General features: G+C 45.4%; 2 protein-coding genes and 1 long non-coding RNA gene across 10 annotated transcripts in view; 1 reads left to right on the top strand and 2 right to left on the bottom strand.

Moving 5' to 3' along the window:
* KANSL1L (KAT8 regulatory NSL complex subunit 1 like) overlaps positions 1 to 1,660 on the bottom strand; it is a 77,553-nt gene extending 75,893 nt beyond the window's left edge. For all 8 annotated transcript variants that reach the window (XM_036420745.2, XM_036420746.2, XM_036420747.2 and 5 more), the window contains exon 1: positions 1,492 to 1,660. The gene's annotated coding sequence lies outside the window, so the exon portion shown is untranslated. The remainder of the gene's footprint in view (positions 1 to 1,491) is intronic.
* Positions 1,661 to 11,398: 9,738 nt separating this feature from the next.
* The window catches only part of ACADL (acyl-CoA dehydrogenase long chain), a 35,974-nt gene continuing 22,720 nt past the window's right edge, over positions 11,399 to 24,652 (bottom strand). Inside the window, exons 9-11 of the mRNA XM_036420756.2 lie at positions 23,909 to 24,036; positions 17,958 to 18,044; positions 11,399 to 12,615 (exon numbers count right to left, since the gene is read on the bottom strand). Coding sequence (XP_036276649.1) covers positions 12,522 to 12,615; positions 17,958 to 18,044; positions 23,909 to 24,036 — 309 coding nt within the window. The 3' untranslated portion in view covers positions 11,399 to 12,521. The remainder of the gene's footprint in view (positions 12,616 to 17,957; positions 18,045 to 23,908; positions 24,037 to 24,652) is intronic.
* Positions 14,484 to 24,652, top strand: part of LOC123651622 — a 35,616-nt gene continuing 25,447 nt past the window's right edge. The window contains exon 1 of the long non-coding RNA XR_006740450.1: positions 14,484 to 15,073. This is a non-coding gene — a long non-coding RNA (uncharacterized LOC123651622). The remainder of the gene's footprint in view (positions 15,074 to 24,652) is intronic.

Raw genomic sequence — 24,652 nt, 5'->3', positions numbered from 1 at the left:
ACACACACACATTCACTCACACACTGACACACACAGACACAGTCTCAGACACAGACACACACACACACTCTCACACAGACACACTGACAGTCTCACACACAGACACACACAGACACATACACACACACACTCACACCCGCCGCGGGGCGTTGGAAACTCCTCCCGGACTCGGACGGGGCGCCAAGTGTCAGCCCCTCGGGGAGGGGGGGGCCGCCTCAGGTCCGGGAGGTCCAAAGGAATGGGCGCCCCAGTTAAAAAGAGAAAGGGGTCCTCCCCCCCACAGCCCACCCCGCACCCCGCACACCGCACCCCCCGCAGCACCCCCCACCCCGCACCCCCCACCGCACACCCCACCGCACCCCCCACCCCGCACCCCGCAGCCGGGGGAGGGCTCTCCGGAGGGAGCAGCGCCGCCCCGGCCCCCCCCCGCGCACTGAGCGGCCCCCCACAGCTGCTTTCCGGCTACACACAGCACCCCGCTTCCCGCCGAAAGGGACCCCGACTTCCAGACAGCGCCCTCAACCCGGACCCCTCCGTCCCCGCCGGCCACGCCGGCCGGAGGCGGGGGACACGGGGCTGCCCCGGCACGGCGGGTCCGCCTCAGGGCCCCCCCGAACAGCGCCCGCCGCGGCCCCGCCTCAGGGCCCCCCGAACAGCGCCCGCCGCGGCCCCGCCTCAGGGCCCCCCGAAACAGCGCCCGCCGCCCCCGCCGCCTCAGGGCCCCCCGAAACAGCGCCCCGCGCCCCCGCCGCCTCAGGGCCCCCCGAAACAGCGCCCGCCGCCCCCGCCGCCTCAGGGCCCCCCGAAACAGCGCCCCGCGCCCCCGCCGCCTCAGGGCCCCCCGAAACAGCGCCCCGCGCCCCCGCCGCCTCAGGGCCCCCCGAAACAGCGCCCGCCGCCCCCGCCGCCTCAGGGCCCCCCGAACAGCCCCCGCCGCCTCAGGGCCCCCCGAACAGCCCCCGCCGCCTCAGGGCCCCCCGAAACAGCGCCCGCCGCCCCCGCCGCCTCAGGGCCCCCCGAAACAGCGCCCCCCGCCCCCGCCGCCTCAGGGCCCCCCGAAACAGCGCCCGCCGCCCCCGCCGCCTCAGGGCCCCCGAAACAGCGCCCGCCGCCCCCGCCGCCGGAGCGGGGGGCGGGGCCGGGGGCGGCCGGACCACGTGCCCGCCGTCTGCGCACGCTCCCGCCAAAACAAAGGCCGGCGCCAGGCCCCGCCCCCCACGTGACCGCGCCGGGCCCGCCCCGCCGCTCCCGCCGCTCCCCCCCCCGCAGCCCGGCCGTTTACAGCTGGCTCCGGGCCGGCCGCTGCCCGGAGCGCAGTCCGCCGCCGGGACCCCGCGTCCGGCGGCCTCGAGGGGCGAGGAGGCTGTGGGCCGGCGCCGGGCCCGCACTCCGGCCGGCGGCCGCTGCGCTCCTTCCTTCCTCCCCGCGCCGCCGCCTCGGTCCCGGCAGCGGAGACCCAGCCGCCCCCGCTGCGACGCCGCGGCCACTCGCCTGTGGGGCGCCCGGCTCCCCTCCGCGCCGCCGCACCGTCGGTCCGGCCGTGGCGGGGCCGCTGGAGCGGTCCGTGAGCTGCCCGCCCGCCCGCCTCCCCGCCCGGGCGCCGCCGGCCGTCTGCAGAGCGCGCCCGCCGCCCCAGCGCCGCCGCCGCCGCCGCCGCGGTTTAACAGTCCGCCCGCCGCCTGCACCCGGCGGCTCGGGCGCCGAACCCTGCCGGGGGCGGGGCGGGGCGGGGGCGGGGCGCGGCGCGGCGCCGGCCAATGGCAGCGGGGGAGGGGCCGCGCCATGCAAATGAGCGCGGGCGGGCGGCGGGGAAGCCCCGGGGGCGGGGCCACGCCCGGGGGCGGGGCCGCCTCGGATGCGTTCTGGAAGCGGTCGGGGCCCGGCGCCCGCACCCCGCTGCCTGCAGGGGCGCGGCGGCGCACGGGGTGCGGGTGGCGTCTCCGGCGGCTTCCTCCGTGACCCCCTTCGGAGCCAGCGGGGGGAAGCAGACGTGCACGGCGAGGACGCGGCCCCGCGCCTCCCGCCCCGGCTTTGCTCCTTCGGGGCCGCCAGGACCGCGAAAACAAAGTGCGGGGGGGGGAAAGGGCGGCTGCGGTACCATCCCTCCCGCCCTCGCCGCCGCTGGAGGGGCAAGTTTTAGCAAAGCTTTGTCGTCCTAGGTGCCACGTTTGCACGTCTCCGTGCATTTGCTTTTATTTTTGCATTCAAACCCAGGGTCGCAATTCTGCACGACCCCCCCCCCCCCCCCCCCCCCCCCCCCGGTGGGGACCTGACGTTGGTGACAGCTCTGCCGCGGGTCCAGCCGGGTCGCGTCAGGGTAGCCATTGGGAGCCACAGATGGAAGCATTTTGACATCCTCACCGAACCTGGTTTGGATGGCGTTGGCCTCAGCTCCGCTCCGCAGCGGCGCACCCACCTAAATAAATGGGGTTTTGTGTGACGCTGGCTGGCCAGGGACATAGAAAAACAAACCTCATTCTCCTGCACCCAGCCTCACTCGCCACCCAACTACACCCAGCATCTCCCCAGCCACGCACTCATCTCAAATAAAATCCAACAAAAGCGACAACAAAACAACTCAGCACTAAATATAGCTCTTTCCATGATGGATCACAGGCTTTCCTAAGCTCCTAATTTACACTCGGAACGGTTTATTAGGGGATGAAGCGCACTCGAGTTTTAGGTCCAGGAAGACACTTGTCATCATTTCTCAGCCTTCATAATTGGATAAGATCATGGCAGGGAGAGGGGGCGGGGAGAGATGGAAAGAGATGGCAAGGGAAGGGAGGGAAAATCCAAGTAATTGGAGTTACACAAAAGCACAATACATGACACAGATTACCGGAATTGGAAAATAACCGGTTTGTCGCCGGTCTTCCTGGCAGATGTGACTTTACTGACATAATTTTTAGGACAAGCTGCGTTTAGAGGAGAGAACTCAAAACAGTAATTGTACCTTCGTGTGGGATAAAAGAGTTTGGGGAAATTGGTTTACCTTCACTGGAATAGAAACTATAAGCTCATGGTGTGTGAGAAGTCAATAAATGTGTATTGGGTATTCGTCGTATTCAAAGGGCCATTATAGATGCTAGGGACAGAAATGCAAAAATGCTTCAGGCATTAAAATATGTGTGGTGGTTTTTTTTACTATTATTTGTTTTTCAAAAGAAGATTTTATTTTATTTGAGCTGGGTATTTTTAAAGACTTCAGGCAGAGAAGGAAGGAAGGCATCAATAATTCAGGACATAGTATTCTTGAGTTAGAGTAGAGGTTGTGAATATCATATTATTGGGCTGGAAAAGCATAATGTCAAATACATTGCGTCGATTTTGAATGACAGAAATTCATACTTTAACCTGAAAGAAGTGTAGTGCCAGCAAATCAGTTGAATATACAGCTTCCTCCTGTGAATTACCAAAACAGATATTCAAATATTTACCAAATGCATATGCTTGGTACAGGACATATAGCAATAAGCAAAGTTCCTGCTCTCATGGACTTCATAGGGGATGATGTAAACACTAAGCTTTGTAATTAATTACCCGAGTAATAATTTAGAAGGCTGTTTCCCAAACATTATCTAGTTTGTTGATCAAACAACCCTTTCCAGAAAGTAAGCTATTTATAATTCTCTAAGTTATTTCTTTTATCTTATAGTCAGCCCTGCAGTCTGCCACATTTGCAGACCTTGAATTAAAAAATTCGGTCTATCAAGCCATCATACAAATAAAATTTTATCAATCCTTTTACGCTTGGCTTCTGATACTTTAAAAGGAATAGGAATGGGGGAGGGGGAAGGTGTAAGAAATGAATGCCGGTTTTTCAGAAACCACAGAATACCAAAACTCCATAATATAAACATTAATGTGCTGAACCATTTCTCAGTTTGTTTTCTATACTTCTTGTTCAGTAAAAAGCCTGGAAAATGCATAGTTAATTTTTTCAAATCAAGGATATGTCATTCAGAAAGTACGTGAAAAGTATTCTGGTTTCTGAAAGTAAATAAATAACAGTGGCTAGGAGACTTAAACGAAGCAGAGGACAAGGAGAAGGGAAGGGCACCACCGTTCTTGCTGACATAATTAGTACCTGTCGGAAAGCCGTAAAAGTGTCCAGCTAAGCTACATTACAGTGATTTCATGAGATAAACGGCCTTCCTCAACACTGTTTTTATTCTGCCTTTGCATTCAGGAAACACGTGTGTGGCACTCACTGTACAGCTGACATTGATAAATGCTCAGGATACAGGAGGAAGATCATACCCTAGCCTTAAACGACTCACAAACAGAGAGAGTTACAATCACAGGGTTTTCTATCTTTCTTTCTTTCTAATATATTTTATTGATTTTTTACAGAGAGGAAGGGAGAGGAAGAGAGATAGAAAAATCCATGAGAGAGAAACATTGATCAGCCGCCTCCTGCACGCCCCCAACTGGGGATGTGCTTGCAACCAAGGTACATGCCCTTGACCAGAATCGAACCTGGGACCCTTGAGTCCTCAGGCCGACGCTCCATCCACTGAGCCAAACCGGTCAGGGCAAGCACAGGGTTTTCTATCCTCCTCGCCTGCTCTGTGTTGGTCCTGGCACTTATCACCATACAGGTAACACAGGTTTCTATTCTTTTGGTTTTTGCTTTCTTGTCGCCGGAGGCCAGAATGTAGCTCTGTGAAGTCTTACATTTTTGCTCTTTTGCTCCCTGCTGCATCCCCACAGCCTCAGACAGGGCCTGAGACGTGTGAATCCACACATACTTGTGGGATGAATGTATGTACTTAATTCTCTCATTTTGCAAAGTGAGAGTTATATTCATTTTTTTTTAAAACACACCCAGGTTAAAAAATAAAAAACTCAATGAGATGAAATATTGTATTATATATTCTCACACTGATAAATGGCCAGTCTTGGACTCAAAGACAGACCTACCTGGATCCAAAGCCAGAATTCTTTCCTCACTATCCCCTATAGAACAGAAAGCTACTTGGAAGCCTGTACTATTTATTCCTTTATATTTCCATGCCCAGGGCGAATCGTCCTACACTGTCATATCCTAGCATATTGAATTCCTTCTTCTTATGATCATGTTTAGAAAGTAGAAGAGGAGAAGCAGTAGGGGTGAAAGGTGACAAGCACCATTCAGGATAGATTTAGCTCTAACTGTTCAGTATCACAAGACACAGGGGCAAGGGTAGGCAGCACGAGAAATGGGATAGCAGCTCTATGAGGTCACCAGGGATCCAGGCTCCTTTCTGTTATTCTCTTCTGCCTCCATTCTCAAAGGACTTCATAGTCCCACATGGCTGCTGGTGCACCAGCCATCACACCCACTTTCCCGGGCGGGATGCAGCAAAGGGATGGAAGGCACACAGGGCTTTCCACTGGCTACCCTGCAGCTCCTGTCAACAGTTCTATAACCTCATTGTGTGGACATATCTGGATGCAAGGGAGACCAAGAAATACAGCGATTACATTGTCAACCTTCGTTAATATGGGGATTATTGTCTAGGAAGGAAGGGAGAATAGATGATGGTTAGACAGTGGTCTCCACCCATTTCCAAAACAAAAAGTCTAAAACAGCTGAATGTAACCAGCCAGCTTGGGAGGCAGGGAGGTCAAACAGAGAAACAACTAAAAGAGATTTTTTAAAAGTACATTCCCTTTTTTTTTCAGGCCCTGTGGCTTTGCCCAGGATTGTTAAGAATGAGGAAGGTACTTATGTCATTAGAAAGAATAAGGGTGCACAAGTCTACAAAGGTAGTTTAGGACCAAAATATGGAAGGATACGATGCAGGTTTAAGTCAGGAATGTGAAGTTTATTCTGTAATCCTTAGTGAAAACATTGAAGATTCTTGCATTAGTAAAATAATAGAAGTGTTGTTTTTGAAGCACTAATCCCATAGATCTGTGCACTGAACAGGCATATTCAGAAATACGGGTCAAAAAATAACCACAATTAAAGAGGATCCCCACAATCTGATTCATTTCATATGAAATGTGAACATCCTGGCAATTTCCTGAGGTCAACTGAAGCTGTTACATAGATATTGTAACTCCCGTTCCATCTCCTCAATAACATGCTATGTGTGAGAACATGTGAAAGTTGTATTGGTCCTGATGGGCCCGGTTAAGATGCAGTAACATAAAACCCCAGAGCCGCAGTGACTGAGTGCGCGCGCACACACACACACACACACACACACACACACACACACACACACACACACAGTTTATTTTTACCACACACAGAGTTTGTTGCAGGTCCAGGCAACTTTTCAGAGCCCTTGTCTTCCATCTGTTGGATTTTTATTTCATACTTTGATCTTAAGTTGCTTCCCCAGCACTTTTATAATTGCAGCTACAAGATAAGACACGTCATGTATTAAATACATCTGTAATCCTTTGGGAAGGGCTAGTCACACAGTCCTGCCCAATTATAAGGGAATAAAAAAAAATAAACTTCTCCTGTGCACGGATGAATATTAAAACTTTCCGCTGAGCCTGACCAGTTTGGGTCAGTGGGTAGAGCGTCGGCCTGGCGACTGAAAGGTCCTGGGTTCGATTCCGGTCAAGGACATGTACTGTGGATGTGGGCGCATCTCCAGTAAGAGGTGAAGAGGTGTACAGGAGGCAGCTGATCGATGTTTCTCTCTCACTGATGTTTCTAACTCTCTCTCTCTCTCTCCCTTCCTCTCTTTAAAAATCAATTATATATATATATATATATATATATATATATATATATATATATTAAAAACAAAACAAAAAACCAAAAAACCTCTCTACTAAAAAAGTCATCTAAAAAATTTTTTAAGTGGCATCAACAGATGAAACTACATCTCATTTGAGATGTGAAAATCTCTATACTCTAATCCCAGCAACCAGGATCTCTGTAATTTTTGCAGCAGGTATTTTTAGTTGCCTATTTGGCTCCTAGTCCAGAACTTCCCTTTCCTAATAGTTTTTAGATTTTCATGCGAGTGGCAGCCCTCCACACAGCTCGTGTGCTCTGAGTTTCCTACCTGCATGTCTCTAACTGGGCCCTAACTGGCTTAAGCCAATTAATACATTCCACTTTGCTTGGCACAGTCATTGGCTCAGAGGAGGGCATGTGGCAAAAGCGAGCCCCATGACGGTGAATTTCAACACTTCAGCCTGACATGCTGGGCACACATGCGTTCTTGCATTCTCTCGCTCCAGGCAGGACCAGAAAGCCCGTCCCATGACCCAGTGTTAGAAGTGAGCCTACAGTAGCCATCATAGAGCAGACACGGAAGGGAACTGGAAAAGTGAATCCTGATTGACAAAGTGAGGCTGTTCGCGCCTCCAGCTTTGAGTTTGCCCCAACTCTAAGCTTTCCCGTGTTGTGAGCTCTTTCTTCATTTTTTAAGTTAGATTTGACTTGAGGTTTTCATTTCTTGCAACAGAAAAAAAAACTCTAATATTCATTATGTGTGGGTGTAAATTATTTATTTTAGAATAAATCCATAAATGATGGATTACTTGGGCAGAGCTTCCGTGCATTTTTATGGCTTTTTTATTTTTTTTATTGCAGAGAGAAAGGGAGAGGGAGAGAGAAAGCTAGAAACATCAACAATGAGAGAGAATCATTGATTGGCTGCCTCCTGCACACCCCCTACTGAGGATCTAGCCCACAACCCAGGCATGTGCCCTTGACCAGAATCAAGCTTGGGACCTTTCAGTCTGCAGATCAACATTCTATCCACTGAGTCAAACCAGCTATAGGGCTCTAATATAACACTCTTGTACAATGAAACATAACTTCTCTTAGGATGTGTTAAGATAAACTTCTGGTAGATTTAGGTTTAAGGAAAAGTATGATTTTTAATAAAGTAAACACAGGAGGGATTTTATGAAACAGAATGTAAAAAAAAATTTTTTAAAAATAAATTTGGTAGTAGCTTGGAACTAGAAAACTCCAACTAAAACTAGGGATCTTTGGGAAATGGCTGATTTTAGCGACAGGGCAAAAGTTGTGCAGGATGGGGATGGGAAATTTTGTTGTGCTGGAGAACAAAGACTCATAACAAATAACACAGGATTACATGATATCTGGTATTTGCCTTAAAATAATCCATGGCTATAGGAGGTACAAGGGGTTATGGATTACTAAATATTAGTCATGAATTGATCATTATCAAAACTGGGTGAAGTATCCATGGGGGCTCATTATACTAGTCTCTATTTTTGTATATATTTGACATTTACTGTAACAAAAAATAAAAAATATATAATAACAAGCCTGAAGGGACTTTGTCAATCATTTTGGCAAGTTAATTCAAAAATTTGTATGGAAATAAAAATTGGAATGGCCAAAAACAATTTTGAAAAAGAAGAATAAAGTTGGAGGAATCCTATTACTTGATTTGAAGGCTTTCTGTAAAGATCCTATAACCAAGCCAGTGTAGTTTTGGCAAATGAGGGAGGGAGATACAGAGATCAATGAAATGGAACAGAGTGCAGAAATAGACTCATACAAATATGAGAACGTAAGAATGTAAGATTGGTTCAAATATAATTTGAGAAATATGGTCAATTAATTTTTACAAAAATGCAAAGGCAATTAAATTTTAAAAAGGAGTGCTCGCTTCGGCAGCACATATACTAAATTTTAAAAAGGATATTCTTTCCAACAAATGATATTGGAAGAATTAAGATAACTAGATGCAAAAAAAAAAAAAAAAAAAAAAAAAAAAAGAATGAACCGCAGCATATATCTAAAGCATTGAAATACATGTGTGTGTGAAAGAAATAGGATTAAATTTGCTTTAAAATAATTAAGAAAAAGGTAGCAGGAAAAAGGCATTGTCAAATGTTGAAGCTAAAGGCTCATTATACTATCTTTCTATTTTTGAGTGTGCTTGAAGTTTTCTGTAATTTGTTTTTCTTAAAAATGGAAAATTAGGTTTCAAAAATAGAGAACTTATCTTCAACATGTATTATAAAGCCCATGTATTCTAAAGGCCTACGGTTGGTTTCCATCATAATGTCAAATCTTTCCAATGACTCAAAATAAATAAATGCTGTGTGTGCCAAAAATAATACTGACATACGAAAAAATCCGGTCTCTCAGAAATCTTATACCTTGAGCAGTAAACTACTAAAATTACTAGATTAGTAAAGATTTGCAGTTAGAGTTTCTAATAGCGTATCAAAACAGCTCTCCTCCCTCCACCCCGACAATGTCATTTCAATGACACCACCAAAGAAACAAAGGGTAAAAATAGTTTTAGAGCAATAATTACGATTCTAAAAAATCTCAGCCAAAGCCCCCAAATTACTCGAGCTTTTTAAATTCTCATTAATTATTTACACAGCGTGGCTCTCTTGCTGTGTTGGTCCAGTCTGTCCTTTTAAGCAATATTGTTGTTTATTGTTTCTTGAGCACTTAGCTCTGTGTGAGATACAGACCATAAATTCCCTCCCTAGGGGACAACAATCAAAGCCACACAAGCAAAACACAAAGACTAGCTATTCAATATTTCAGAAACGAAAACGCAATGAAAGGCGAAGAGGCATATTCTGAACTCCCTGTTTTGCTTTCAGCTTTAAGCTCAGGATATTACACATGTTCCTTTTTGGGGAGGGTGTGAGACAAGACTAGTGGGCAAGATACACAAGCAGTTCAGAGGAGAGAGAAAACATTCCAGAGGTCGTCCCAAGAAACTCTCCTTCCTTAGAGAGCCTTTCAGTTTCTGACACACAGAAATCTCTAGAACCTATTCCCAGCTCTGGTGGACGGCAACAGCTTTGTGTGTGAGCGAGTGAGTGTGACTTAGGTCTGCCCCGCAGACACTAATGTTCCCTTTCTTTAGAAAACACCATTCTCTGTTTCAGGAACTGCTTCCCCAGTCTCTGTGTTTCCTGATGGGACTGTCAATCGCCCTGCATCTTTCGCAGACCTTATAGAGACGCTAGAGACCAGTGTACAAAATGTGTGCACTAGCACTAGGGGCAGGGGGAGTCTCTCAGCCCGGTGTGCACCCTTTGCAGTCTGGGGCCCTCGGGGGAGGTCTGCCTGCCAGCTTAGGACATCCCTCTCGCAGCCCAGGAGCCCTGCTCCTCACTGCTAGGCTCGCTGTCCCTTAGCTCTACTGCAAAGGCAGGGGAGACTCCTTCCACCGGCCTGGCACTCACCAGCTGTGAGCCCGGCTCCTGAGGGAGCGCACTGGCCACCAGGGGGGCAGCTTCTGCATGGAGCCTCTGCTCCCTGGTGGTCAGCGCGCATCATAGTGACCGGCCGCTTGGATGGTTCCACCATAAAGGTCGCCGAGCCTTTTATTATTAATATATATAGACTGTGCTCAAAGATGTGGCTGTGGGGCAGCCCAAGCTCGTTTTTATAGGCCCCGTAATGATATTTCTCTGCGGGGCCCAACAGGCCAATGTGCAAAGAAAAGTAAAAACGAGTGTATATAGTGTATGTGCTAGCAGGTGTAAGCCCTAGAATCGGGCCCCTGAGACTGTAGTTTCCACAGTTCTTTAGATTACATGAGCTACTCCGCAAGCTTTTCATGCTAGCACACTCAAGCGTTCAAGTTATCCCTCGGGATGGTGTGAATTGGGTTTCTTTTGCCATTTGCACCTGAGAGAATGCTAAGTGAAATGAATTGCCCAGGGCCCAGTGGCTCCTAAATGACAGAGCTGTCGTTCATACTCAGGTCCATCTCCTTCTACATGGCAGAGGTATCCTACTATGGCCATTTACTTTGCATCCTAAAGGTGTTGTGTTCCTAAAATATAGCTTTCTTTGAGACTGAGAAAGAGAGGGAAAGGCGCTGAGGTGAGGGGCTTGGTCCATCTGATCCTTTATTGTTTCCTGGTGGCAGGAGGGAGGTGAAAGCTGCAAATACAATAATATCTAATAAAATGTTATATATATATGTTATTGATTATTTATTTATTTATTTATTTATTTTTTTTTGCAGAGAGGAAGAAAGAGAGATAGTTAGAAACATCAATATACACTTGTTTTTACTTTTCTTTACAAGTTGGCCTATTGGGCACTGCAGAGAAATTTCATTTACAGGGCCTATAAAAATGAGGTTGGCCTGCCCCAGCTGCCTCCTGCACACCCCCTACTGGGGATGTGCCTGCAACCATGAAGTTAATTGGAGTTGAACCTGTGAACCTTCAGTCCACAGGCCAACACTCTATCCACTGAGTCAAACAAGTTAGGGCGATTTTAGCTCATTTTGGTATTTAATGCATATGAGTAAGAACTCAAGCTGGCAATCATATGAACTTCCACCCAAGTGCAAATCAAAGATGTATAATTCCATCAAAGGGTTTTCTCTCCCCTCTGCTCTATCCAGTTTGTAATGATTGCATTAAAAATAATGTTTAAAATAAATAAATTACAACACGAAGAATACATATATTTGTTTCCACTTAAAAAGTACTTTATTCACGGTTTCCCCAGTATATGCAAAGAAAAACAAGTTCTGAAATGATGCTAACAGTTTACAAATTAAATTAATGGCTTTATTTTATTTTTTTTTATAAGAATTGCTTTTATGTTTCAAGTCAAATCTTGCTTCCTCACTTTCCTATTCTAAATGTTTATTTCTCTTACTGCACTTATCATGATTTGAAATTAACTTGTTTACTTCTTACATTATGTATTATAACTTGTTCTTCATTTATTAGTAGGAGCCTTGCCAGTTTTATTTGTCATCATATTTTTAACAGCCTGGCATGTAAGAGACATGAAGTACTCATTAAATTCATTTAAAAAGCATTCTTCCAAAATCAAAGTCACTCTTTTGATACTGATAAAATGTACCAATAGTTTACAACTAAAGGATGATGTGTTTTTCTGTGTTCTCCTATAAAATGGGGGTGGAATTTTGTTGTAAGCCCAGGTATCAGCAGATGAGAACAAACAGCATTCTCGAATAGGCAAAGGGTTAGCTGAGTCCAAGAAGGCTTTCTGATTTAACTAGCTCAGCTCTTCATTCATCAGCATTTTACAGGGACTCTGCATGAGCTTTGTTTGAAGAATGAGTTCCATTACTTAAAAACAGGAGCTTGGGGTAGGTGTTAGAATTCCACTGTTCTGGGGTATTTGGAGCAAAAAATAGCTGAAGTTATTTACAATTCTAAATTATATATTTTTTCCTTTTAAAGTCAATGTGCTGTAAATACTATTAATGCTTTTGCAGTATAATAAAATTGCTTCTGCCTCAATTTAAAATATTTAAGCACTTATGCTTTTTTAGAATTTTAGGGGAAAGTGAAACACTAAGGCTTCTAGAATCAGAAAAATCTTCACCTTTTAGCTATGTAAAAAATTATAAAAGTTATAAGCCTTATGTTGGAGAATTTTGGAATCTTTTCTTCTCCCTTTGTGTTAATCTTATATTTGCATTTGATTTTTTTTTCCCTGTGAGACAGCACATGAAAACATGTTTTGTGTTTCCTCCCTGTCCAGGTTGCGTTTTATTTTGAGTAGATCTAAAACCAGATTAGTTGTAATAGGATTCCAGCATGTGGGCAGATGTCTATTTGTCTCGGACGATGTCTCTGGCAATCAGCTCCTTCATTATTTCGTTGGTACCACCATAGATTGGCTGAACTCGGGCATCCACGTAAGCTCTGGGTAAATCAGAAGAAAATTGAATTAATAAAGATATTAGAAATTATACATTTTGTCTTACTACACAACTATTAATTACTTTAAAGTATTTAATTAATGAAATCCAAGTAATAAATGTTTTTCATAATTACTTTTTTCCCAGTAAGGCATTCGTCCTTGATTGGTATAATTGCCAAATTCTATTAAGATAGTAATCACCTGTATAGCTTGGCTTTAGTTTGCTTGAAGAGGTTACAAATTCAAAATAACATCTATAAGTTTGTTCTGATTTAATTTTGTAAAACTCAACACATATAAGAGCATTGTAAAGAAGGGCATTTTAGATAGCTATGAAGAGAGAATGTTTTAATTTCTTATTATCTTTCATTTTTCCCAAAGAAGTTGAAATCCACTGGTTTTGTAGAAAACAAAACAGAAAATACATATTCTCTAACATCCTACCACTGATGCTGCTATCAGGGGTATAAACTGATGCTGTAGAAATATTACTTCCCACAAAGTTAACAAGTAACTTATTTTTTGGAAATGGTTAATAGTCACTCCAGTGGTGTCTGAGGTTAAAATACCAAGTGTCTGAGTCCAGTAGCGCGTGCGCGCGCGCGCACACACACACACACACACACACACACACACAGTTATGAAAAATTCACTTTTGGTAGTCATGATCATAACCATGACACTGTATAGCTATTTTTACCTGTTCTCATCTCACTTGATAGTCTCGGCTCTGGGGTCAGAGAGAATAAATATTATATTGTTTTGCAGGTAAAGGAAATGAGAAGTTAATACATTTACTATTTAATGGGCAAACAGATAATTGGCAGACTGCAATGAGAAGGTGACCTATAAAATAGCAAGAGAGAACATAATAGATAATATTTAAAAAAACGTAATGAGAAACCATAGGCAGTATGTGGGTAGGTAGGTGTCCTGCAAGTATCTTTTTTACTAGATCTCAATAGTTTCATTGGCCCAGGCACATAGGACTAGTTATTGAGCTTTGGAGTTTCCTAGTAGAGAAATGCAAAGGCATGGCTTTTTCAAGCATAAAATCTTTTTTTTAAAAAAATATATTTTTATTGATTTTTTACAGAGAGGAAGAGAGAGGGATAGAGAGTTAGAAACATCGATGAAAAAGAATCATCAATCAGCTGCCTCCTGCACACCCCCCTCTAGGATGTGCCCGCAACCAAGGTACATGCCCTTGACCGGAATTGAACCTGGGACCCTTCAATCACTGAGCCAAACCGGTTTGGGCAATCTTTTTTTTTTTTTTTTTAATTGAAATTTGAAATGTGCTAGCTCTCTAGGAACCTGACCAAATCTGGATTTATCCTTCTCCATGCTTATCATATGGCCCTGCAAAGGGTAAGCACTCAGTGAACACTGACTTGGTTTAGTGTATCACAAAGGGATTTTAGTGTCTCCATACCAACTTTTGGAAGAAACTTGAAATCTGGAGACATTAGTGTTTTCAAATATGTATTTTTTTCTTTTGAACACATTCCATTGTTGCCCACAAAATCCAGCCCTTGCATTGAAAGGGCCTGCCTCACATTTCAGTCTACTTCAGCGACCTCAATGCTTTTAGACATTTTTGGACTGGGTTAGGCTTTTTTTATCCTTCCACATTACAGAAGTTCCAATGGAATTGGTAATGACAGAGATCAGTAGACCTTTTTATAGGTTACTAATTAAATTCAGTCACCAACTAGAATGAACAGGGAAGGACAGCAGAATAATAAATGTTTAACCACATAAATGATGAAGCTCTACATCCCAGGCTGGCAGGGAATCCTGAAATGGCAGACAGGAAGCCTCTCTTCTCACAGGCCCAGGCCCAATGGGTAAGACCGAAGTCATTCCTGCTAAAGAGCAGCTTGTAAAAACAAACCAATGAAATGAAACAAAACAAAAAGCACCTCTTTTATCTGCGAAACCAAGACTCACACACACACACACACACACACACACACACCACACAATATAGCTTAATCTGAGGACAGAAGAAACACAACCAGAATGATTATTTTCCCTACTAAATCACAGTCTGTAACACAGCCACATGCTGCCTATGGTTTCTCATTAAGTGTTTTGATATTATCTATTACGTTCTCTCTTGCTATTTTATAATAAAAAAAAAAATTCCTTCCTTATGTCTTGGGAGAAAAATAGCAGTCTAGTTGAAAATTTTCATTTTTTCAAATATGAAGTCATCCAGCTACAGTTTTTGCTTGCTGCTGATCGGAAGGAATAGCCTTTTGGGCCATGAACTTGGTTGACTCCTCTTCACCCAATCGGCCTTTTTCAGAACCCGAACTAGACCAGACACACATGGAGCCACCCCTTGTCTACTTGCCCAGCAGCAATAGCTGCTGCACAATTGAATAGAAGAACACAGACACCAGTATTATTCTGCTTTCCTAGCATAGCGAATATTGGAAATAGACTGCTATTGTGAGTAAAACATGAACATGCACAGGAAAAACTTCAGTAATGATTTAATTTGTGCTAGCATCATTCAGTGTTTACTTTTGATTTTGTAACTATGCAAAGATAAAAAAAATAAATCTGCGTTTGATTAAGACTTGTTTGAAGTAGTTCTGAAAGAATCTAAACCCAAGGATTGATTTTTAAAAAAATTGTTTAGCTACTTCATGCCCATTCCCAAGAAAGGAAAAAGCCCTACTTATTGCTGAGATTTTATAAAAGGTTATAAACTGTATACATCCTGTGGTTAAAGTTTTATGAACTTTCCAGTGGCTACAGAAAATTAGTAAATTATATCTATGCCGAAGCTTCTGCTCTTAATGTAACTAATAAAATGTTTATTTTCCTCGTTAAGGACTGTAAGTATATAAAATGTTTTCAATTATGCTTGCCAAAATGAAGCATTTGAACGGCAGTTTGAATACTTTTTTGGTAATCTTCCCTTTAGATATTGGTATTTAGATTAGAATTAGAAAAAGTTTTTAGAAGTCCATAGCTTTCTCATTCTCTGATTCAAAACTAAATTGGACTTCGCTTGAGACAGCAAAAACTTCCTTGGGAAAATTTTATAAGCTGAAAATATTGCTAAATAAGAGGAGGATATATTTTTTCTAGAGTGGTGAGGAGTATTGCCAGAGGGAGATTATCGAGGCAAAGATTTATGGAAAGAAGGAAAGAAGAAATTATTAAATGAAGGAAGAAATATAGAAAAGGATGTTGCCTTATTGATAAACTGGTATGGCTTTGAACTTATAGCAAGGATATTCATATGTAATGGCATCAAAAGGTGTATTTAATTTATTTTAGTTTGAAGGAAATAAAATTTCTATTTGGAAAAAATTACTACTTTCAGTGTTTTTAGAGGAAAATAATAAAATATTTAAGATAGGAAAATTTAAATTCTTTTCATAGGCAGGCTGATTTTTCTGTAGGGTCTTCCCTCTTTTTCTAATTTAAAAAAAGTGACATTTCCATAGAAGACATAAAATCGACCAACAGGTATATATATGAAAAAAAATGCTAACATCACTAACCATCAGGGAAATGCAAATAAAAATCATAATGAGATAAATCACCTCAAATATTGACAAGGATGTAGAGAAACTGGAACTTTGCCTACGGTTGTAGGGAAATGCAAATGGTACAGCTGCCATGAAAAACAGCATGATGGTTCCTCAAAACATTAAATAAAACTACCACATGATCCAGAAATCCCACTTGTAGGAACTTATTCAGAAGAATTGAAGTCAAGACCTGCAGGCAATACTAGCACTCACATGTTCATTGCGGTATTATTCACAGTAGCCAAGATGGGGAAACAGCCCGACTGTTCACGGACAGATAAATGGATAAAGAAAAGGTGGTGTATACATACAATAGAATACTATTCAACCTTAAAAACAGGAAACTCGGCAGCGTGTGATCCTTAGGAAGGACCTTGAAGACATTCTGTGCAGTGAAATAAGCTAGTTATAGAAAGACAAATACCACACTGGTCCCACCTATATGAGTTATACAAATCCACAGACTCAATAAGGAATCACAGTTGCCAGGGACTAAGGGGATGGGAAGATGGAGAGTTACTGATAATGGGCTTAAAATTTCGATTAAGCAAGCCGAATAAGCTCTAGCGGTCCATACTGCAAAGTTGTACCAATAGTTTACAATACTGTTTAGTACACTCAAAAATGTGTGAAGTGCCCGGCTGGTCCAGCTCAGTGGTTGAGTGTCGACCCAGGAACCAGGAGGTCACCGGTTAGATTCCTGGTCAGGGCACATGCTGTGGTTTCAAGTCCATCCCCAGAGGGGATGTTTCAGGTCCATGATGTTCTCTCTCATCAATGTTTCTATCTCTCTATCTCTCTTTCTTCCTCTCTCTAAAAATCAATAAAAAAATTTATTGTGAAGAGAGTAGATTTCATCTTTTTTTTTTTTTTTTAATAAATATATTTTATTGATTTTTTTACAGAGAGGAAGGGAGAGGGATTGAGAGCTAGAAACGTCAATGAGAGAGAAACATCGACCAGCTGCCTCTTGCACACTCCCTACCGGGGATGTGCCCGCAACCAATGTACATGCCCTTGACCGGAATGGAACCTGGGATCTTTCAGTCCGCAGACCAACGCTCTACCACTGAGCCAAACAGGTTTCGGCAGGTAGATCTCATTTTAAATGTTCCTATCATGGTTAAAATAAAATAAAATAAAAAATAAAATAGTTAGTAGTCCATGCAAATTAAAAGAAGAATGACAACCTATTTTTTTTTTACCCATTAGACCTGCACCAAGTTTAAAAGGCAGTAACATCCATAGCTTAGGATGACAAGTCATCGGACTTTGTTCATTTAAGTATGAGTTGCTACTAACTGGAGGAAATAATCTGGAAATTATAAAATTTAAAATATGCATACTTTTGAACTAGCAATACTATTTTTGGGGCTCTGTCCTGTTACAATCGAAAACACAGGTATCTAAGATAAATGTAGTAAGGGCCTTGTTGTAGCATTGCTTGTCAGAGTAAAAAAAAAAAACAACAGTAAAATAACCTGAATAATTATGGCTAATCTATAAAATATAACATTACTTAACTATTTCAAAAGTTATATTAGTCCTGCATAACAACTCACATAAAGCCAAGCATATGCTTTAGTAAATTGGTCTCTCCACTTTTTAAAAAAATGATAAAATCCTCAGGGTGAGCCAATACCATAAAGCCGTTTCCACCTGCTTGAATACATTCTATGGTCAGTTGGAAAATGAAGACTTTGCACCTTCTTCCCTTCAATGTGCAAACCCAGTTTTTATTTTTCTTCACCTCGACCAGAGGCGTGGAACAGAATCGTCATACTCACTTTGCAATTGGGTACTCCCACATGTATCCCCAACCTCCATGAAGCTGCACACAGTCATAAGCCACGCTGTTTTGTAATTCAGATGCCCTAGATGAATAAAATAAAAAAATAGAAGTGGAATATTTGAAATGGATTTGCATGAGGTGCTTCACAATCAGGAAACAAGCTATTTATCAAATGCATACATTTATCCAACAATTAGAAGCAGACACATAGCCAAACTGAGATATAATTGTAATTTTGTATAAATTACACATGAAATAAATCTCAGGAGAATTTTCACATAATAAATACTTTCTTCATCAATTATATTTTGGTTGAGTTTTTGTTAAGGCTATAAACAAAATGTGGAAAGCATAGACTATTAGTTTTTGGCTACTTTATGCCTGAGAGGGATAATAGTAAAACCTTGAAGTTGGTCTACTTTATTTAGACTCTATATGATCTAAGTTAACAATATAATTATACAATCACCTATTTCCTTTTGTCTTTGAATTATGTCATAACCCTCTACCCCAAAAATGTCACTTCCTACCTTAATGCTATAAGTCTGAATTCAAATAATCGTAGAAAAAAATTTATTTTAGGGTTTTCAGAAATAAACTGAAAATAAAAATGAAAACCTAAAGATGATTCACTAATGTTAAAGTGCATGCTGTCCCATAGGAAACTTATTAAAGATTATTTAGGAATTATTGTCCTTGAGACAATATGAAGTACTTGAGAAATATTCTTTTCTGATCTTATCACAATAATTTCAATTATCATTAAGGGATTTTATTTATCTTAACATAAAAGATAGTTCAAAATTACTTTCAACATATTTTTCAGTAGCATGAAATAAAGCAAAGGTAAGCATGGACGTATTTTCCTATTAAAAATAATTTTAACTCCAATAGGACAGGTGAGGATGTTCCCAAGAAATACAGTAACAATATGATTAATAGACAAGACTCAAGGGTAATAATATTTGGAATTCCATGCATTTTTGTATTTGGTAAGTATTTCAGCAAAATATTTACCAGACCATAACTAGTTGCTTACTCTGCTACAAAATGAAATGCCATATGTTTATGCGCCTGTAAACCAGGTGTTTTCAAGGACGGTGAGGTCTATAACTATCCAAAATATCTCTTTTTCTGAAAATATCTAAAGTTATTTTTATACTTTTTAAACTAATCAAGAAACTTGCTGGAAATGTCTCCCCTTCCCAAAGTGCAAATTCCTAGTAATTTCAACCTGGCAATTTTATTATTTTGGAATCATTACATAAAGCACTCTTCTGCATATTTCCCCATTCTACTTTTGATTGAACTGAACACAAGTTAATGAGTAATGACAGGAATTTTTTCTAGGTTATTTTTGGGCTAATGAGATGTGAGAATGTTTGCTTTTAAAACAGAGACCAAACCCATGTCCAGAATCTGATTTAAAATATGTTCTTCCATCATAAAAAAAACCACAAAAGCCTTACAGGCGTTTTTTTTCAATCAATTCACCTTAAATACCATTGCTAATCACCTTTAACACCAATGAAAGTCTTTCTGAACTTAATAGTATATTCTTTCCTTTCACTTCATAGAGCATGTACAACTTTTGATTGGACAGTCAGCTCTTCAGACATTTTTCTTTGATCTAAAAGCACCTTAAATAGGAAAATCCTGCCCAAGCTACTCATTTCACAGATATCAAAATGCTGTCTCAAAAAAAAAAATTAAATGTAATGATAGTTATTTAATGAAAACTGGGACTCTTCAGTTTTACTGTACATTTTTGGTCTCACTCTATTGACGCTCCTCAGATCATTTTAAATTATTATTATTATTATTTTTATTTTAATATATTTTATTGATTTTTTTGTCCCCACCCTCCCTCCTATACATACCCTCCCTCCCCAGAGTTTTATGTCCATTGGTTGTACTTATATGCATGTATACAAGTCCTTCGGTAGATCATTTTAAATTAAACTTAAATAAACTCATCAGTCATCCTACTTCAGTCTCGTAGTGTTTTATTTTCTTTTTTTTTTTTTTTTTTTTTTAAATCAATCTTTATTGTTCATATTATTACACAGGTTCCTCGTTTCTTCCCCCCTCCACCAGGTTCCCACCCCAACCTCTGCCCCCTCATCCTCATCCATTGGTGCACAGTTTATGTTCAGTCTCTTCCTCCCTCCCTTTCCCCGATAGTAAATCCCTTTTCAGATAGCAAATCTGTTACTTAGCATTTTCTCATATCAATAATACCTCCACATGCCCAATGATACACTTCACACAAAAGACATTTCCTAATAGGACAACCAGCCTCATCCAGGCCCCACCCAAGGCACTCACAGATCAACACCCCAGGACTATACTAACTCAACACATCCAGATCTAAGCCTTCATCACTTGATTCAGCAGACCCTCAAGTTCCCGCAAAAGTTTCCAGCCATGTCTGAGAGGCAGCCGTGGGGCAGGGGCAGGTGAGGAGCGAGCTGTTTTGGGCCAGGCTGCTCCGGGCCTGGCCTCTGTTGCTCTGGTTTGTTCCACAACCAGCTGCTCCGTGTCTGGTCACTGCCGCTCCTGACCCAGTTGCTCTGGACTTGGCTGTTGCTGCTACAGGCCTGGCCACACCCGACTCGGCTGCTCTGGGCCCGGTTGCTCCGGGCCCGGCCACTCCGGGCCTGGCTGCTCCCAGCCTGTCAGCCGCTGCTCCTGGCCTGGCCGCACCAGACCCGGCTGCTCCGGGCCTGGCCGCTCCCAGCCTGGCAGCCGCTGCTCCGAGCCTGGCCACTCCCAGCCTGGCAGCCACTGCTCCGGGCCTGGCCGCACCAGACCCGGCTGCTCCGGGCCTGGCCGCTCCCAGCCTGGCAGTCGCTGCTCCGGGTCTGGTCACTGCCACTCCCCACCTAGTTGCTCTGGACTTGGCTGTTACTGCTACAGGCCTGGCCACACCCGACCCGGCTGCTCTGGGCCCGGTTGCTCCGGGCCCGGCCGTTCCGGGCCTGGCTGCTCCCAGCCTGTCAGCCGCTGCTCCGAGCCTGGCCACTCCCAGCCTGGCAGCCACTGCTCCGGGCCTGGCCGCACCAGACCCGGCTGCTCCGGGCCTGGCCGCTCCCAGCCTGGCAGTTGCTGCTCCGGGTCTGGTCACTGCCACTCCCGACCTAGTTGCTCTGGACTTGGCTGTTGCTGCTACAGACCTGGCCACACCCGACCCGGCTGCTCTGGGCCCGGTTGCTCCGGGCCCGGCCACTCCGGGCCTGGCTGCTCCCAGCCTGTCAGCCGCTGCTCCTGGCCTGGCCGCACCAGACCCGGCTGCTCCGGGCCTGGCCGCTCCCAGCCTGGCAGCCGCTGCTCCGAGCCTGGCCACTCCCAGCCTGGCAGCCACTGCTCCGGGCCTGGCCACACCAAACCCGGCTGCTCCAGGCCTGGCCGCTCCCAGCCTGGCAGTCGCTGCTCCGGGTCTGGTCACTGCCACTCCCGACCTAGTTGCTCTGGACTTGGCTGTTGCTGCTACAGACCTGGCCACACCCGACCCGGCTGCTCTGGGCCCGGTTGCTCCGGGCCCGGCCACTCCGGGCCTGGCTGCTCCCAGCCTGTCAGCCGCTGCTCCTGGCCTGGCCGCACCAGACCCGGCTGCTCCGGGCCTGGCCGCTCCCAGCCTGGCAGCCGCTGCTCCGAGCCTGGCCACTCCCAGCCTGGCAGCCACTGCTCCGGGCCTGGCCGCACCAGACCCGGCTGCTCCGGGCCTGGCCGCTCCCAGCCTGGCAGTCGCTGCTCCGGGTCTGGTCACTGCCGCTCCCGACCTAGTTGCTCTGGACTTGGCTGTTACTGCTACAGGCCTGGCCACACCCGACCCGGCTGCTCTGGGCCCGGTTGCTCCGGGCCCGGCCACTCCGGGCCTGGCTGCTCCCAGCCTGTCAGCCGCTGCTCCGGGCCTGGCCGCTCCCAGCCTGGCAGCCACTGCTCCGGGCCTGGCCGCACCAGACCCGGCTGCTCTGGACCCAGTTGCCCCAGGCCCGGCTGCTCCGAGCCTGGCCGCACCTGGGCTGGATGCTTTGGGCTTGGCTTCTGCTGTTCTGGGCCTGGCTGCTCCCAACCCGGCTGCTCTGGGCCTGGCTTCTTCGGGCCCGGCCACTCCGGGTCTGGGTGTTCCTGGACTGGCCACCCTGGGCTTGGCCGCCTCTGCCTCAAGCCTGGCTGCCCCTGCCCCAGGTCTGGCTGCTCCAGTGCTGGCCGTTGATGCTCTGGTTCTGGCCGCTGCTGCTCCGGGTCCGGCTGCCACTGCCTTGTGCCTGGCCACTCTAGGTCTGGTCGCCGCTGTTCCAACATTCTGTCCCTTTTTCTTTCTTTCTTACTTTCTTTTTTTTTTAAACACGCATTTATGTTGCAATGTTGGCTGGTGAGTTGAGTTCTGACTTAGTCTTTGATTTTTCAAGATATTCTTTGCATTCTTTCTTAAGTAATTTTACTATCATTTGCTCTCACTTGATTTCTTCACATTGAGAACTTCTATTGTTTCTTCCTTCCCGTCCTGGAATCTCAGCAGGTTGGCCTGTGGCACCCCTTTGTTCTCCGCGGGCTCCTGCGCTGCTTCAGCCTGTCGCTGGGGTTGGCGCCGCCCAGGAAGCATCCCCGGTCCTTGGCTCTGTTGCCTGCGCTCAGCGGTCGAGGGCTCAGGGGCACCCCCCCCCCTGGAGGCCCCGTCGCCCGGCTCCTTGCTGGCACCCGGCTGGCAGGTGTCCAGCGGGGGCTCCTGCTCCTTGTCACGATCCTCCAGTCTGGAGCTTTCTTTCTCTCTCCCACTAGGGGAGTCCAGGATCAGAGTCAACAGACTGTCCTCTGCGCGCAGTGTGCGCGACTCCGGGGGCTCAGCCTTTCGCCGCGCTCCCAGGACTCCACCTCACAGCCCCGTCTCCCCCTGCCCAGCCTGGGTCCCCAGGGACTGGCCCAGACTGGGAGTTCGGGGCAGTCTGGTCTGAGGCTCAGCGCCGCCGGAGGCTTTGTTTCTTCTGGCTAGGGTAATCCAGCATCAGAGTCAACATTCAGTCCTCTGCGCACAAAGCGCGCGACTCCGGGGGACCCCGCCTTTCGCGCCGTCCCCGGGATTTTGCCTCACAGCCCCGTCTCCCCGTGCCCGGGCCTGGGTCCCCAGGGACTGGCCCAGACCGGGAGTTCGGGGCGCTCCGTTCTGAGGCTCAGCGCCGCCGGAGGCTTTGTTCCTTCCGGCTAGGGTAATCCAGCATCAGAGTCTACATTCAGTCCTCTGCGCACAAAGCACGCGACTCCGGGGGCCCCTCGCCTTTCGTTTTTCCCCTGGGATTCAGCCTCCCAGCCCCGTCTCCCCCTGCCGGAGCCTGGGTCCCCAGAATCTGGCCCATAATGGGGCTCAGCGCTGCCAGTTCGGGGGTTCAGCCCAGGCTGGGGGTTTCATTTCCTTCCTGCTAGGGAACGCCAGGCAGCACCCAGCCCTCTCCTCCTCTCCGGCTGCGACCTCTCGGTGCGCGCGAACGTGCAAGCGCGCAGCATGTCTCCGTACCTTAGGCTCTTTTTTCAGCTCCTCTGACTTTCCCTCTGGCTTTCTCCCACCTTCCTATTGTAGAGTTTTCAGTTAGTCGACCACCTGTAGGTCTGGGCAATGTCCACTCTACATTTTAGTTGTATTCCATTGAAATTGTTGTGAGCTGCTGCGGTTAGGTGTCTACCCGAGCAGCCATCTTGGATCCTCCCCTCGTAGTGTTTTATTTTCAATGGCATGCCAAAAGTTAAATACCAACTCGAGTAATTTTTAGCATATTCTAAGTACGCTTGATGGGACCTTTCAGCATTTTTATAAGTTGCTTCTTCTTGCTAGTTTTCATTGACTCAGCCTTCTTCCCAAGGACCCTCCAGGCTGAGTTTAAAGTTAAGAGAATCCCATTATGGTCTGCACACACACACACCACATTGTAATTACTGTCGCCTGCATACCAGTACTTCGCCATGGAAGCCGAGGCAGAGTCCAGACGTTTTGTTTCATGCAGCTGCAGACAGCTGTCCACGAAAGCTCTGGTTACACAAATGTGTGTTTTCAGTTCTGCTAGCTTATGCTGCACCGTCTTGAGTGGGAAAGAAATGAAAAATTAAAAATGAGCACGGTAGAAGAGCATGTTTTGAGTTACCTAGCATATCAAGCATTACGTAAAAGATTTTTAGAGCGAAACAAAATTGGAATTACTGGGTTGTGTGTTTTTCTTTCCTTCAACAACAACAACAACAAAAGTATAAGAGCTTAAATTTAAACGCTGCTGTATTTCAATGCTAAGGAGACTTGTAAGAAAAGAAAAGACATAAACATAAATACATAACTATCTGATGTTTAGATGAAAAAGTTTAGACCATGTAGGGAAGCTTCTTGGAAAACAGCAGCACTGATGGGTGAGCACCATCTTGTGGTACAGTCCTGCAGGTACAACTGCTGGGGAAAAAAGTATTATCCTCTGGAGTTTAAATCATAAAGTTTTCTCTATTAGTGAAATTGGGTAATCACACTCCTCTATTCTGCTTGTTTGCCTTGGGAAAAAAATAAAGTAACAAGCTAGAGTGACAACATACAAAATATTTTGCTATATTGCAAAGTATTTAATCTATATCTGTAAAATGCACTAAAAGAATAAAAGAACTGAAATCTCAAGAGATCAGAGTCTAGTACCCACAACCTCTTCTGAATTCTCC

This window comes from Pipistrellus kuhlii, unplaced genomic scaffold (genome assembly GCF_014108245.1).
Source record: "Pipistrellus kuhlii isolate mPipKuh1 unplaced genomic scaffold, mPipKuh1.p scaffold_m20_p_7, whole genome shotgun sequence".
NCBI lineage: Eukaryota > Metazoa > Chordata > Mammalia > Chiroptera > Vespertilionidae > Pipistrellus > Pipistrellus kuhlii.
This window is presented reverse-complemented; position numbering and strand designations above follow the sequence as displayed.